The 13,230-nt window shown below is 35.5% G+C and overlaps 1 protein-coding gene across 1 annotated transcript; it reads right to left on the bottom strand.

Moving 5' to 3' along the window:
* Positions 1-1,204: 1,204 nt before the first annotated feature.
* On the bottom strand, positions 1,205-10,050 carry LOC143616214 (AP-3 complex subunit mu-like). The gene is made up of 8 exons (XM_077089107.1): positions 10,004-10,050; positions 9,835-9,934; positions 9,662-9,772; positions 6,671-6,760; positions 6,282-6,529; positions 5,110-5,319; positions 2,994-3,201; positions 1,205-1,611 (listed from the first exon to the last, which is right to left on the bottom strand). The coding sequence occupies exons 1-8, from the start codon at positions 10,036-10,038 to the stop codon at positions 1,366-1,368; spliced, it is 1,248 nt and encodes a 415-aa protein (XP_076945222.1). The 5' UTR covers positions 10,039-10,050; the 3' UTR covers positions 1,205-1,365.
* Positions 10,051-13,230: the final 3,180 nt, after the last annotated feature.

Genomic DNA, 13,230 nt, shown 5'->3' with positions numbered 1-13,230 from the left:
TTCGCTTTTGGTGTCTTTGTACGAACTGGCGTTAAGTGTTCTTCGTACTCTTCTTCATCGTTGTTGCTGCTGGACTCTCCATCGAACAGTGTTCGTGGTTTAAGGACTGCCGTCATTTTTTCTTGGACTTTGTCCTTGAGTTTCTGTTGTTCAGCTTCTAACCAAGTCATTATATCTGGCGGCATGGTTAGTTGTGAATGTTATTTTGTTTTTGCTTTTTCTGTGATAGTAGGATGAATGGTGGACGCGTTAGCGTTGCCGTCACCACTACCTGTGACGTCCAGAATTTCGATGTTTCCTTCTTGGTTGGCCTTTGAATGTTGGCCAACCTCTTTTGGTGTAGTTTTGCCACTCATCTGAATCAAGAATGGAGTGATATTTAGTTAGCTGTTCTAGCGATATGCACGGATGACGCCAATGAAGAAACACAAATTCACCCCTCAAGGTCTAACACGTTAGTCCGAGGGATATGATTAAATATTTCTCACGATGAGTTATAAAACCTTCTTGGCGCAGACGAGTATATCCAGCAAAACAGAACATCGTGAGCTCGTTATGAGGAATGGGGGGGGGGGGGGATTCTCTCGTAACCATCCTCCGGCGTGAGAATCAGTACTTGATCGTACAAATATAAGCTATTGAGTAGTAATGGCAGGAGTGTATATCTTTTACCGTTTGGAGGTCCCTTGGTGGGTTTGATACCCTACCTCTACACTTACTAAAATAATCTTCACAAGAGAAACTACGACAACTTATATTTTTAACTTGTTTCTCTGTTAGAATCTAATGGTATTTAAATATTGACCCTGAGTATGCTAATTTTCTTAGGGTTTCAATCATTTTGTTTAAATTGAAAAAGTGTTTACTATATTTTTAAATTTACATGTGCGGGGACTTCAACGGGTGTAATGATACACAGTATCAATGTTAAAATTATCATGCTTAAAACACAGCAAGTGCGCAGGTATAACCGCTATGAAATTATGGACCATTCCAAGCTGTGTGAACTCATAACTTGATCAAAACCCAAATATCCAATTGCATTTGCCTCGCCGGTACCTATCTCCTCATTGCGATAGGTACTCTGAGCACCCTAATAGTCATCTCCGTTTTGGTCTTCTCGCAAGCAGACTGATGCCTTGATAAATTTTTCTTGCACTATTAAAGATTATATTATTCAGATAATTTCATATACAAGGAAAATGCATTTAAGTATTACTCACTTTTTGGTAGTGTAGTCATGAAACAAAAACCAATTTTAAAGTTATCAAACATACTTCATTAAAAAAAAAAGAAAAAAGAATCAAAACTACAACAAATCCAATGCCATGTTTGACTTTCAAATGTTATATGTCAAATGTGAAACTATGATCTAACTTCATATTGACCGGCTTCTGTTTGAGCCCGAAAGCCCTTGTGAGCCGGTGTAGGCAGATTCTTCAAATCCAGCTTGTTTATTTTCAAGCCTGATAAAGCCACCCCCATGATTTTGAAGCCTACTTGAAATGTAGGCTTTACATGAAGCTGTTCTATGCCTTCTTCAAGCACCAATGTTCCCGACATTTGTGGGGCTTTGTCTTTTGGGATCCGACCAACAGACCAACTACATGTCTGCACATCAAAAAATATATATATTTTTTGAAAATAATTCTTGCAATTTAAATGCGTAGGTGTAGGCGTGTATACGAGCCGAGCTATTATGAGCTACTTGAGATCGCCGGCTAAAAGCTCGAATTGAGCCGACCTCAAACAGACCTTGAGCCCGAGCTTGAGCTTATATTGTGACTTATTTAATAAACGAACACAGGGAGTAACATAAGTGTTGAATACCGATACTGTACCGAATCAGTACCAACCGAACAATAGGTACGGTATTCATTTTTCATGTTTTCGGTATTGGTACCATTCGGTACGGTACCGATCTCATCCCTACGAGCTCGATCCCAAGCGTCATATATTGAGCTTGACTCGGCTAGCAAGCCAAAACAAGTTTAAACGAGCCTATTATATACATGTTTTTTATTTAATATATCATATATATTTACATAGTAATTATTATTATAAATAAATTCTGATAAAATAATTATATAATACGTATTTTGTTGTATATAAAAACTATAACTATAAATACGTATATATAAATAATTATAAACGTACACAAACATAATAATTTAATTAATTAATCAATCAATCAATCAATCGTACCCAGTGAAATCCCACTAATAGCAAAGCTATAAGTAGGGTCTGGGCCTGGGGAGGGTGAGATGTAGGCAAACCATACCTCTATCCCGGAGAATAGAGAGGTGGCTTCCAGAGAGGCTCACAGCTCCAAAAATCATACGTATGAGACAATATAAAAAAAATCAAAGTTTAGCACTAATATAATATAATAATAAATAATAATAATAATAACACATCATAATAATTATTATAATACATAAAATAGATAAAAATAATAAGAACAAAATACAAAATAGAAATGTCTGGAGATGTAATATGAAAATAAATAACATAATGGGGCATGATCAAAAAGAGTGTAAGGAGATCAAAAATAATATTTTGATACTAATATATAATATTAAGCATGAGTCAAGCGCGATTTGAAAAACTACTCACGACCTAGCTCAAGCTTTAGAAATAGAGCTAAACAAGTCGAACTCGAGCTTGGACAGGCTCAGGCTTGGCTCTGTTACACCCCTAAATAGTTGTAGATTGAAACAAGTCGGATCTGGTTGAGTACTTCGGTTGACGTTGCAAAGATTATTCGTCTATTTTCTATTATATAGAAAGTATGTTCAATATGATTAGAAAAACTATGAGATTACAACAATCATCTACTTTTTAAAAGAAAACCAATTTAACAGGTTATAGCCTGTAGACAGAAGATGTAGACTTCAACCCGTTTGACCCATTTCCATGCATGTAGGATTACATAAATACATTTGAGTGTATGCATGAATGGGTACAGATTATGGACAAGATGAGAGTGGTACCTTATCAGCAAGGATATTTACTGTCCCATGATTTGCAGTCAGATTAGCAGATGATACACAATGAGGGAGTCGGAATTGCACTACTATCGAGTCAACCGGTTTTCCAGGATCATTCCGGATCCCGACCATTACACTAAGACGACACGTACCCGACTCTGAACTCATCTGAGGCTTTACATATATAGGATAATTCCTTAACTTCTTCACCCTGTAGTGCAGTCAAAATCAAATCATCACTAATATCATTTACTTCAAAAGCATATCGTAGACAAACTTTCAATCCTTAAGGATTTAATTTGTTAGTTGGATAGAATTGAATGATAAAAGGAATGGAACAGAAGGGATAACGGAATAGACAATTCCATTCCATCAACCCAAATACTAGCTTACTATTTCATTTTAAATGACGAAAATGTTTAGTGGTTTTTAATACCACAACCAATGCATATCTACTAGGTTTGTAAACAAGCTAGGGGTAAACGAGCCAAGCTGCTCGTGAGCTACTCGAAATCAGCTCGCTAAAAACAACCGAACTTCACTTATGGAGCTCGAGCCAGCTTGCAACCCTAGACGAGCCTGTTATTTATATAATTTTTACTTAATATATAGATCATATATTTATATAATATATAAAATGATGTTAAAGTAACTAGATAATATATTGAGATTTTTCCTATTTGCGTCATTGTGGTTTTAGGGCAAAAATAGCAAGAAATTAGGGCTTGTAAAAGGGGGTGACACCAAGGCTCATTTAAATTTCGTATTTGCATCCATCCATATGTTTCTCGGCGCCACCCCTTTTTCAAGCCCTAATTTCTTTCCACAACTCACATCGTCAATCAGACACATTATCCACATCAATGCTTCACAATTGATTCAAGTCCTCCAAATGGTAAAACTTCATTAATGATTTCTGAAACTATACACATCGTTAATATTTTTGTTTTTTGATTCATTCAGAAAAAACGGCATTGATACTAGGTACTCTCGAATCAAATTGATGAAAAGTAAGAAAGGAGTGCAAATTAATCAGATGAAGAAGGAACTGGATCAGCTGCTTGAAACATGCCAGGACCGTACTGCCCAAATTCGAGTATGTTGTCTAATTTATTAAATTTGATTCATAATTACCTAATTTTCCTACAAATTGAATTTTTTATTAATATTAATGTGCTATCAGGTTGAACCTGTAATTAGGGAAGCGAAGATAGTTGCCGCATATGATTTAACTGAGATATCCTGTGAACTTTTGTACCGGTGGTGGGTGGCGGCGACCAGTGGTAGTCGTGGTGGAGATGGAGGTGATAAAGATGGAGGGACGCAAATTAAATGTTGCAAAACAACAGGGACGCAAAATAAACATCATAAAAGGGTATTTCAGGAATCTGTTGGACATACGTTAGCCTGAGGAACTCAAAGTGAGCCCGTTTTGAAACCACAAGAATGCAAATGTATCATTTTGACTTTTAGGGGCAAATTGTGTGCCCGCCCTAAAACCACACCGACGCAAATAAGAAAAATTTATATTATAAATAATTAATAAATTAATTAATAAATTGAAATGAGAGCTCGAGCTCTTGAAAGTTAAGGATCTAAGCTTGAGCCAAGATGAGCTTGGGCTTGGCTCTGCGCTTTTACACCCTTAAAAGAAGTTGAGCCGCTCGTAAGATTCGACAACGGCTCATTAAAAGTTCAAGTCAAGTTTAAATAAGCTCGATCACGTGCCTAAATTGAAGTACATTTAGTAAACGAGCCAGAGCTTCATATATTGAGCCGGACGAGGCTTATAAAACGAGGCTACTGGTTATACAAATATGATAACTTTGTTCAAAAAAAATATATGTTACAAAATAAATTTTATTGTATATATAAACGTATATAACCAAAATAAGATAATTAAAATAATATATTTTATGTTAATATAATGAATATATAACAAATAATAAACGAGCCGATCTCAGGTGCAAAATTTATTCACGAGCGGAGCTCGAGCTTTGGATATAGAGCTCGAAACGAGCCAAACTCAAGCTCTATTAACTTAAACGAGTCAAGCTGGAGCTTAGACAAGCTCAAGCTGAGGCTCGGCTAGTTTAAACTCCTAATGTCCACCACTTACCTGTAACTCATGAGCTTAAAGAGTCCATCTGGAGGTACAAACGAAAGTGATTGTTCTGATTCCCAGGGTCGAAACCGCACACACGGATGAAACTGCACGTCATTCAAAATTGAAGGGTTTGCAAACGAAAGAGTCAAATCCGGAATGCCTGAAAGGTGAGAATTCACTTCCACCACACCAAATATCTCACACTTCACCAACGCCCCATCACTGAACACCAAAAAGTTAGCATAAGGATTAGCTGGATTGGGTTGACCCGCAAACACTTTTTTGTCTATTTTCTCTAAACTTACTATAAACAAGAAAATAACCAACGTATTTATTAAACTTATCCATCATATAATAGAATGGAAAGTAACTGGCTAGTAAACGACCCAAACAAACACGAACGGGGCATGCTCGTGTTCGTTCGTTTCACTTTAACCGAACAAACGATCAAACACGAACAAATAAACAAACAGGGTTTTCTTATTCTTGTCCGTTCGTTAAGAAAATAAGCGCGCTAGTGTGCACATTCATGTTGGTGTTCATTTATGTTTGTTAATAGTGCAAACACACGGTTCATGAACATAACAGAATATATACGAAAGAACATAACTAAGCGAATAATGATTAAAAGTAAACATGTACTTATTGTAATGGGCCTAAGAGTTTGTTAGAACTAGACGAAATTGTAACGGGCAATCATAAAAGTAGATTAAATTTTCATGAGCCTAAAAATTTTAATTTAAAACAAACATAGACAAACAAACCTTCACGAACATAAATGTACGAGCAGGACATGTGTTCATGCCCATTCGGTTAATTAAATGAACAAAAAACTGTGCTCATGTTGATCTTTTATTGAATAAACAAACTTCTCGTGCCCAACGGCTCTCAAACAGTCATACAAATAAAACTAGATTATTATGAGCCTAAAAGTTTTAACATAAACATATACTAACAAACATAAACAAACGTAAACAAGTGAACGTTCACGAACATAAATGAACAAACAGGGCATGCGTTCATGTTCGTTCATTTAACTAAATGAACAAAAAAATATGTGCTCATGTTCGTTCGTTTATTAAATTAACGAACTTTCAGCCAAATGGTTCACGAACAGTTCGCTGACCGTTCAATTTGTTTACAGGCCTAATGTAAAATAAGTTGAGGGATATTATGATGCATGCCTGTTTATAATTGTATCCATCTCCTCAACAAGATTGACATACACATCATTGTTTGCATGTTTCAATTGTGTTGTCCTCCATGGCACGCATGATGACGTGGCACCTGGAAGTGTCTCACTCACATTGGAAGTGTTCCCGGTTACAACACTCAACATTTTGCTAACAATGTTTGGAGGAGCAATCATATCCCTCAGTATGTTTGGTTCGGTAGTTAAAGGGAAACCATTGTCTATCATTTCATCCAGTAACTGCAAGTCACAACAATTAAGGAAACAAAGAAATCATTTTACAAAGCTAAAAAGATAAATAAAAAAGCTTTAGTATAAGAAAACATAGGTACAATATGTTTTGAATTTATAAATCACAATGTACAAGTTGAATGTACATACCTCATATACAATGACAAAATTGTCCTTTATTACATCTTCATTTAACCCTCCAAGATAATCTGAGAGGACATCAGCTACTCTGCCAAGAAACTAGAAGTTGATTGGTCAAACACATGTGTTCTTGCTTAATGAAGATTGATAACATAGTTTCAAATATGAGCACAATAACAAAGTAAAGAAAGAAATAGATATATAAACAGAAAAATGAAGAAATTTACTTGGTAAAGAAAAACAGTATATAACATACATGATCATCAAAGACATGTTTTTCCTTAATCTGGTTGTTACCATGCATAAAGTTATAAATGATGCAACCATAGTTACCAAATACGCTTCATGAGGTGTGAATTGCGTATTGGAACGGAGTGTGCCGAAACGCAATACAATAGCGTACCGAACGCTCATGAAATCGTGCACCAAACGCTCATCCGATGGTACGTCGATCCAATTCGGAAATTTAATCGATCAATACGGTAATGTAATCGTGTTTCTGGTGATGTAAAATTCGGCAATTGGATCGATTTTTTAGCGTTCCACTCGATTTTTTAGTGTTCCGAACGATTAGGATAATGGAATTCTTTAATTAAATAAATATTATATAGATTGAAACTATTTAACCGGAAAATAATATTATATAAATAATGAAATTATGTATAATATTATAAGTTAATAATCTGTTATGAAATATGGATACGCTCTTTTGCATAATATGTTATGGAATTTTAGTTTTGGGTATGACATTTGATTATCTGTCATGGAATTAATGTTTTGGTGATTATGTATTTTGGTAATTTTTGTTTTAAACTGAGTCCACCGAACCAGATTCTATGGTACGCCGTACTGTTTCGTACCGAAATGAACCTACCCCCCTCCGTACCGAATGTGTCACCTTGAGCTAATTGCGTACCCGTATTTCGTTCCCAAACCGGAGCGAATCGCAATTTAGGTAACTATGGATGCAACCCTTGTGAAGCAAAAATACGACCAACTTGATCCAAAAAGACATGCACTTATTCAGCTAAATAAAAGAGTACGAAAATACAACATCATGCATGTTTCAACGTAATGAAAAATGTCTGATGTCAACTGAATTTTGAAATGCTTCAGGCATTTAGTCATTATGTGTGAGAAATTGAAGAAGCAAATTGTCAACCTACATAATATGGAAAAGGAAGGAAAGATGTCTCATGATGACTCGTACATAAGGCATGATCATAAGAAAGAGTTCCTAGTGACAATATCATGCAAATGCCAATATAATCGATGACAAATTTTACTGTTGTAAATTGTATTTGGAAGTGCCTTGGGCATTAAGTTCTTATGACTTGCAAATGAGAAATTAAAGAAGCAGTTTGTCAACCTACATAAATAGGCAACAGGAATTAAGGAAAGATACCTCATGATGACTCGTACATAAGTGTAGAGGTAGGGTCCTAAACCCCCGGTATGGCATTTTACTTATGACATTACGTTTTGTATTTGTTATATTAGTATTGTTTACTAAACAAGGCCCAATGGGCCGGGGGTTGTGGAGGTAACCCCTAACCGGGCTTGGCCCACTCAGGTTAGGGTCCATGATGGTGGCCATGGAGTCCCCTGTATAAAGGACCTTCATCTCTCATTTGAGGGGATCCTCTCTTGGACTCTCTTGGCCTATACCACATTTTTGTGTCTGTAAAAAAGAGGAAACTCTTAGTAGTCACCTCCACTCCCCCGTTTTCCATTGCACGTCTCGAGCAAACGGAGAAGAAGATCGAGGTGTGGGTTCATTCGTGTTCAAAACCGGAGAACATCCTTCTGACCCAGGCGAGGTGGGATTTCATGTTTCTTCAATAAGGCATGATACGATTCTATGCACAAAAGTTTTAAATGGAAAAATGACATGGAAATCTGGAATCATCAAATTTGGAACAGTTCTATGAAGATAAGGAACAAAATATTGACTTGTATACATTGTGGTGACATAATCTAGACTGGGAAATGGCATGTAACAAAGATGTTATTAATATAAGCTATTAGGTAATAACAAGTATAAAGTGAGACGTGTGAGGTAATCAAAAATGCCATTCAGTCAATTGTACCAAGTGGCTGATGGTGACTTGTACAGAAGTCACTATGAGCTTTAGGGAAATGAGATAAGAATGTCCAAAGTAAACAAAATCATTTAGTGAAAAAAAAATCATGACAACAGTTACAGAATGGTTCTATGTAATATACATATAAAAATTTAAAAAAATTTAAAAAAATATATAACATTGTAACTATTGATCTAAATAAGCATTCATGTGCATTGACAAGGAGAGCAAAATCACGAATTGTGTATTTAAAAGCTAATATAATAGTAACTTCTAAAAAACTACAGGCAATATATATATATATATGAGCTAAGTGGCTTATGTTGTTTTGTACAAAAACCATTACTGGCTTTGTCTAGACTCTAGATCCTTATCTCCATTCAACTCCAGCTCTTGTGTGTGTTAATCACTAATCTAAATTTGTAAAACTTCAATAAGGGATGACAGATGGTTGTTTAGTTTGTTCAAAATCAACATTTACATGCATACATGTTAAGTACTCATCAAATTGTAGACACTAACAAAGAGACCAAGCTCATGAAGCATATGATATGAACAAATGTAAACATCATATACCCCAAATTAGTTAACTAGATCAGATCGATATTGGTATGATAATACAACTTAAGTGGACTTTGCTTGCTATTGCCAGAATAGGAGTTTGTGGAGACGTATGATCAGGGTTAAGGACCTTTAGGGAAGTGTACACCTTAAGTGGACTTTTCTTGCTATTGCCATCTACTAATGTTGTTTTATAATGCTGTATCTATTACTAAGTCCGACCGCTCGACTAGCGCCTAGCAACTTCCACAACACTACCAATAGCTTTTCTATGGGTGGGATTTTGCTGGGTATGATTGTTCGTGTTGTAAGCAAATTAACGGTAAAGGTAGAACAAAATGTAGACAATACGAACCTCGATTCCCAACAACGGCGGCATTTCAACTTGAGTGCAGGCTAAAAACGTGATCCCCTCTCGAACAATTTGAAACAGGTAATGCGTTGGGGAAGCAATGACAGGCAAAACCTAATTCCAAACAAAACCCAAATCAAATCAAAATAATAAATAGAAACTAAACAAGTAAGTACCTTGAAGGAATCGGGTTGAGTGATGGATTGCTCCCAAAACCAATTACAGATGGATCGATCGACACGGTGTCCAGTCAACTGCTTCTCTAATATCACCTCTCTGTATGTAATTGAATTTAAAAATGAAAAACTTATAGATTCAATTTGCAGATATTAGAAACTGATGTACCCGGAATCGGAGAGGAGGAATATGCACTGTAACATCTCTAGATGGATGAATGAATGAATTGAAGTTTGATTATGATTATTATTCTTATGATGATTGAGATTGATGTTACGGTAAGGTTCTACGGCTCCAAAAGAGATTGATTGATTGATCTCTGAAGATGGGTTATAATAATAAAATGTCAAACTTTTTAGCATTCTAGACTCAACCCCTGTAATTATTATCAGAGTAAATAGTAATTTTCATCTATGTTTTGGTAAATAACGTGAATTACTAAAAAGTTTAATTTTGGGTCATGTTTCTCAGTTTTTGTCAATTACATCTAAATCACTAACTCCGTTAAGTCAGGGGTAGACATGTCTGCGATTTTCGTACTTGTGGTTTGTTCAAATCTGCGGTTTAGTCCAATAGTTTCAATTTGCAATTTTCGTAGTTGTAGTTTCATTTCACTTGCAATCAAACCCGAATTTATTAAACTCGTTAATTTTGGTCGTTAATCCATTTGCGTGCCCCTCACGTGACGATCAGTTTTGTCGTTTCTCTCCCTAAATAAACTTCAGTCTTAATTCGCAAATTGATTAATGACCAAAATTAACAAGGTTAATAAATTCGGGTTGAATTGCAAGTGAAATGAAATCATAGGGAAGAAAATTGCAAGAGTAAAGTGTCATCTTCGTCCTTGTGGTTTGACGATTAATGCGAATTTAGTCCAAAAAGTTTATTTTTTTGCATATGGACCCTCCACGTTTCCCAATTCTTGCCAACTACATCCAATTCACTAACCCCGTTAAATTTAATCGTTAAGTCAGGGGTAGACATGTCTTTTCACTATTTCTTTATTACAATACTTATTTTAGTGAACTGCGGTTTTCATCCTTGTTGTTTGTCTAAATCTGCGATTTTAGTCCAGTAGTTTCAAGTTTGCAATTTTCGTCCCTATCAAATTTACGATTTTCGTCCTTATAGTTTCATTTCACTTGCAATTTAACTCGAATTTATTAACTCCATTAAGTTTGATCGTTAACCCATCTACATGCTCCTCACATGACTACCAATTTTGTCGTTTTTCTCCCAAAACAAACCTCAGTTCTAATTCGCAAGCCCCCTCACGTGAGGTGCTAGGGTGTATTTAGGAAAAAAGAAAAAAAGGACAAAACTGTCACTCACGTGAATGGCACACTGATGGGTTTAACTACCAAATTTAACGAGATTAGTGAATTCGGGTTAAATTGCAAGTGAAATGAAACCATAGAGACGAAAATTGCAAATTTGAAACTATTAAACTAAAACCGCATATTTGGACAAATCGTAGGGACGAAAACCGCAGTTCACTGAAATAAGTAATATAATAAAGAAATAGTGAAAAGACATGTCTACCATTCACTTAACGATTAAATTTAACAAGGTTAGTGATTTGGATGTAATTGGCAAGAACTGAGAAACCTAGAAGGTCCATATGCAAAAAAATAAACTTTTTGGCCTAAATTCGCATTATTTGTCAAACCACAATGATGAAAATGACACATTACTCAAATTGCAAATTTGAAACTACTTGACTAAAACTGCAGATTTGGACAAACCACAAGGACGGAAACCGCAGTTCACTAAAATAAATATTATAATAAAGAAATAGTGAAAAGACATGTCTACCCTTGACTTAACGATTAAATTTAACGAAGTTAGTGATTTGGATGTAATTGGCAAGAATTGGGAAATGTGGAGGGTCCATATGCAAAAAATAAACTTTTTGGACTAAATTCGCATTATTTGTCAAACCACAAGGACGCAAATGACACTTTACTCTATGTAAATGAAGTTTGCAAATTATAGGGTGAGGTTTCTCATCCAACCCACCATATTATGTGAGGTGGTGTTTTTATAATTTAGAGAGTCATATAGGATGATGTGAGTGAAGAATTTTTATATTTTAGAAAACGTGGTGATTTTTCTGTATATTTGAAAAATTACTGTTCACTCCCCTATAATTTTTTAATATATTTTGAAAGTGGTTGTGAGTGAAGGAGAGAGAAATGATAATGATAATGGTATAAAAAGTATTATTTAATTACAAAAGAGAGATAAAATATAGCGTGTCTTAGTATAATTTTGGATTTAGGTATAGAGGGTTGGATAGTGTGTCTTAAGCTTGCAAATTTAGTGTAATTATAATAATAAGTGTAAATTATAGGGTAATTATGTGAGGGAAGTTTGTAAATTATATGGTGGGGCTGTGAGTGGTTATAAGTGTAAATTATAGGGTTAAGAGAGAAATGTAGTGATTTTTTGTAAATTTGGAGAAACTTTGTTTGCCCCTATTTATTTTTTAATATTTGTTGGATTGGTTGTGAGGATATGAGTTTTATATTAAAAAACAACTTTAATACTTTTTTTCCCTTTCAAGACGGCCCGTAGAGTTTTATCTGAAAACTTTCTAATGTTATGGGGTCGTCTTTGGAGGCCCAGATGGCGTCCTCAGTTACCTGAAGGCCAACTTATTGTTTCAAAACGTGTTGTTCGATACATACAAACCGGTTTCGTCTTTCCATGAATTAATCGGGAAAGAGCCAACAACTCCTGGTTAGTGGTGTGTTGGACGTGTAAACACATCTATACACATTCACTATATAAATCCCTAAGTCCAAACGCTTAAGCACAAAACAAGCAACAATGATCTTCAAGCATTTAATACATCACTAAACTACTAACTTAATAATTTTTTTAAGAATATGGGCTTAACAATAACTAATTGGTCTCACAACATCGACCGTTGGACTAATCTTCTACCGGAAACAAATAGAAATGGAAATTTGCTTTTGAATTATAAATTTAAAAATTTTAGCTTCGCTACTAAAAGACAAGTTATTTTACTTCAAGCTAAATTTATATCCAGCATGTATTGTTTCCATAGCGGTATCCACAAATTCAATACAAGTCTTGTAACAAAAAATAATATATTCTGCTTTTTTTTTGAACGACCAACTAAGTAACGCCGGGTACTCTGTACGTGGCTCCCATTGGCTAAATGTAGCTCGAGCCGGTCACAAGGCCGGACGGACGGAGCCCCTAGCGATCCACCTATTGAGAGATTCCCCGGATAAAACTCGACACCCACGCCCGCCAAACGGCACGACAATGAGAAGCCGGTAAAACCGGGTGAGATCAGGACTCAAACCCTGACAAGCCAGAGTCATCTCTCACATCTCTCATATGAATTGAAGATTGTGAGGTTA

This window comes from Bidens hawaiensis, unplaced genomic scaffold (genome assembly GCF_021521415.1).
Source record: "Bidens hawaiensis isolate Kalapana, Puna unplaced genomic scaffold, B.hawaiensis_p1.1 tig00046250_1, whole genome shotgun sequence".
Lineage (NCBI taxonomy): Eukaryota > Viridiplantae > Streptophyta > Magnoliopsida > Asterales > Asteraceae > Bidens > Bidens hawaiensis.
Note: the sequence above shows the minus strand (reverse complement) of the source record. Positions and strands in the feature narration are given on the sequence as shown.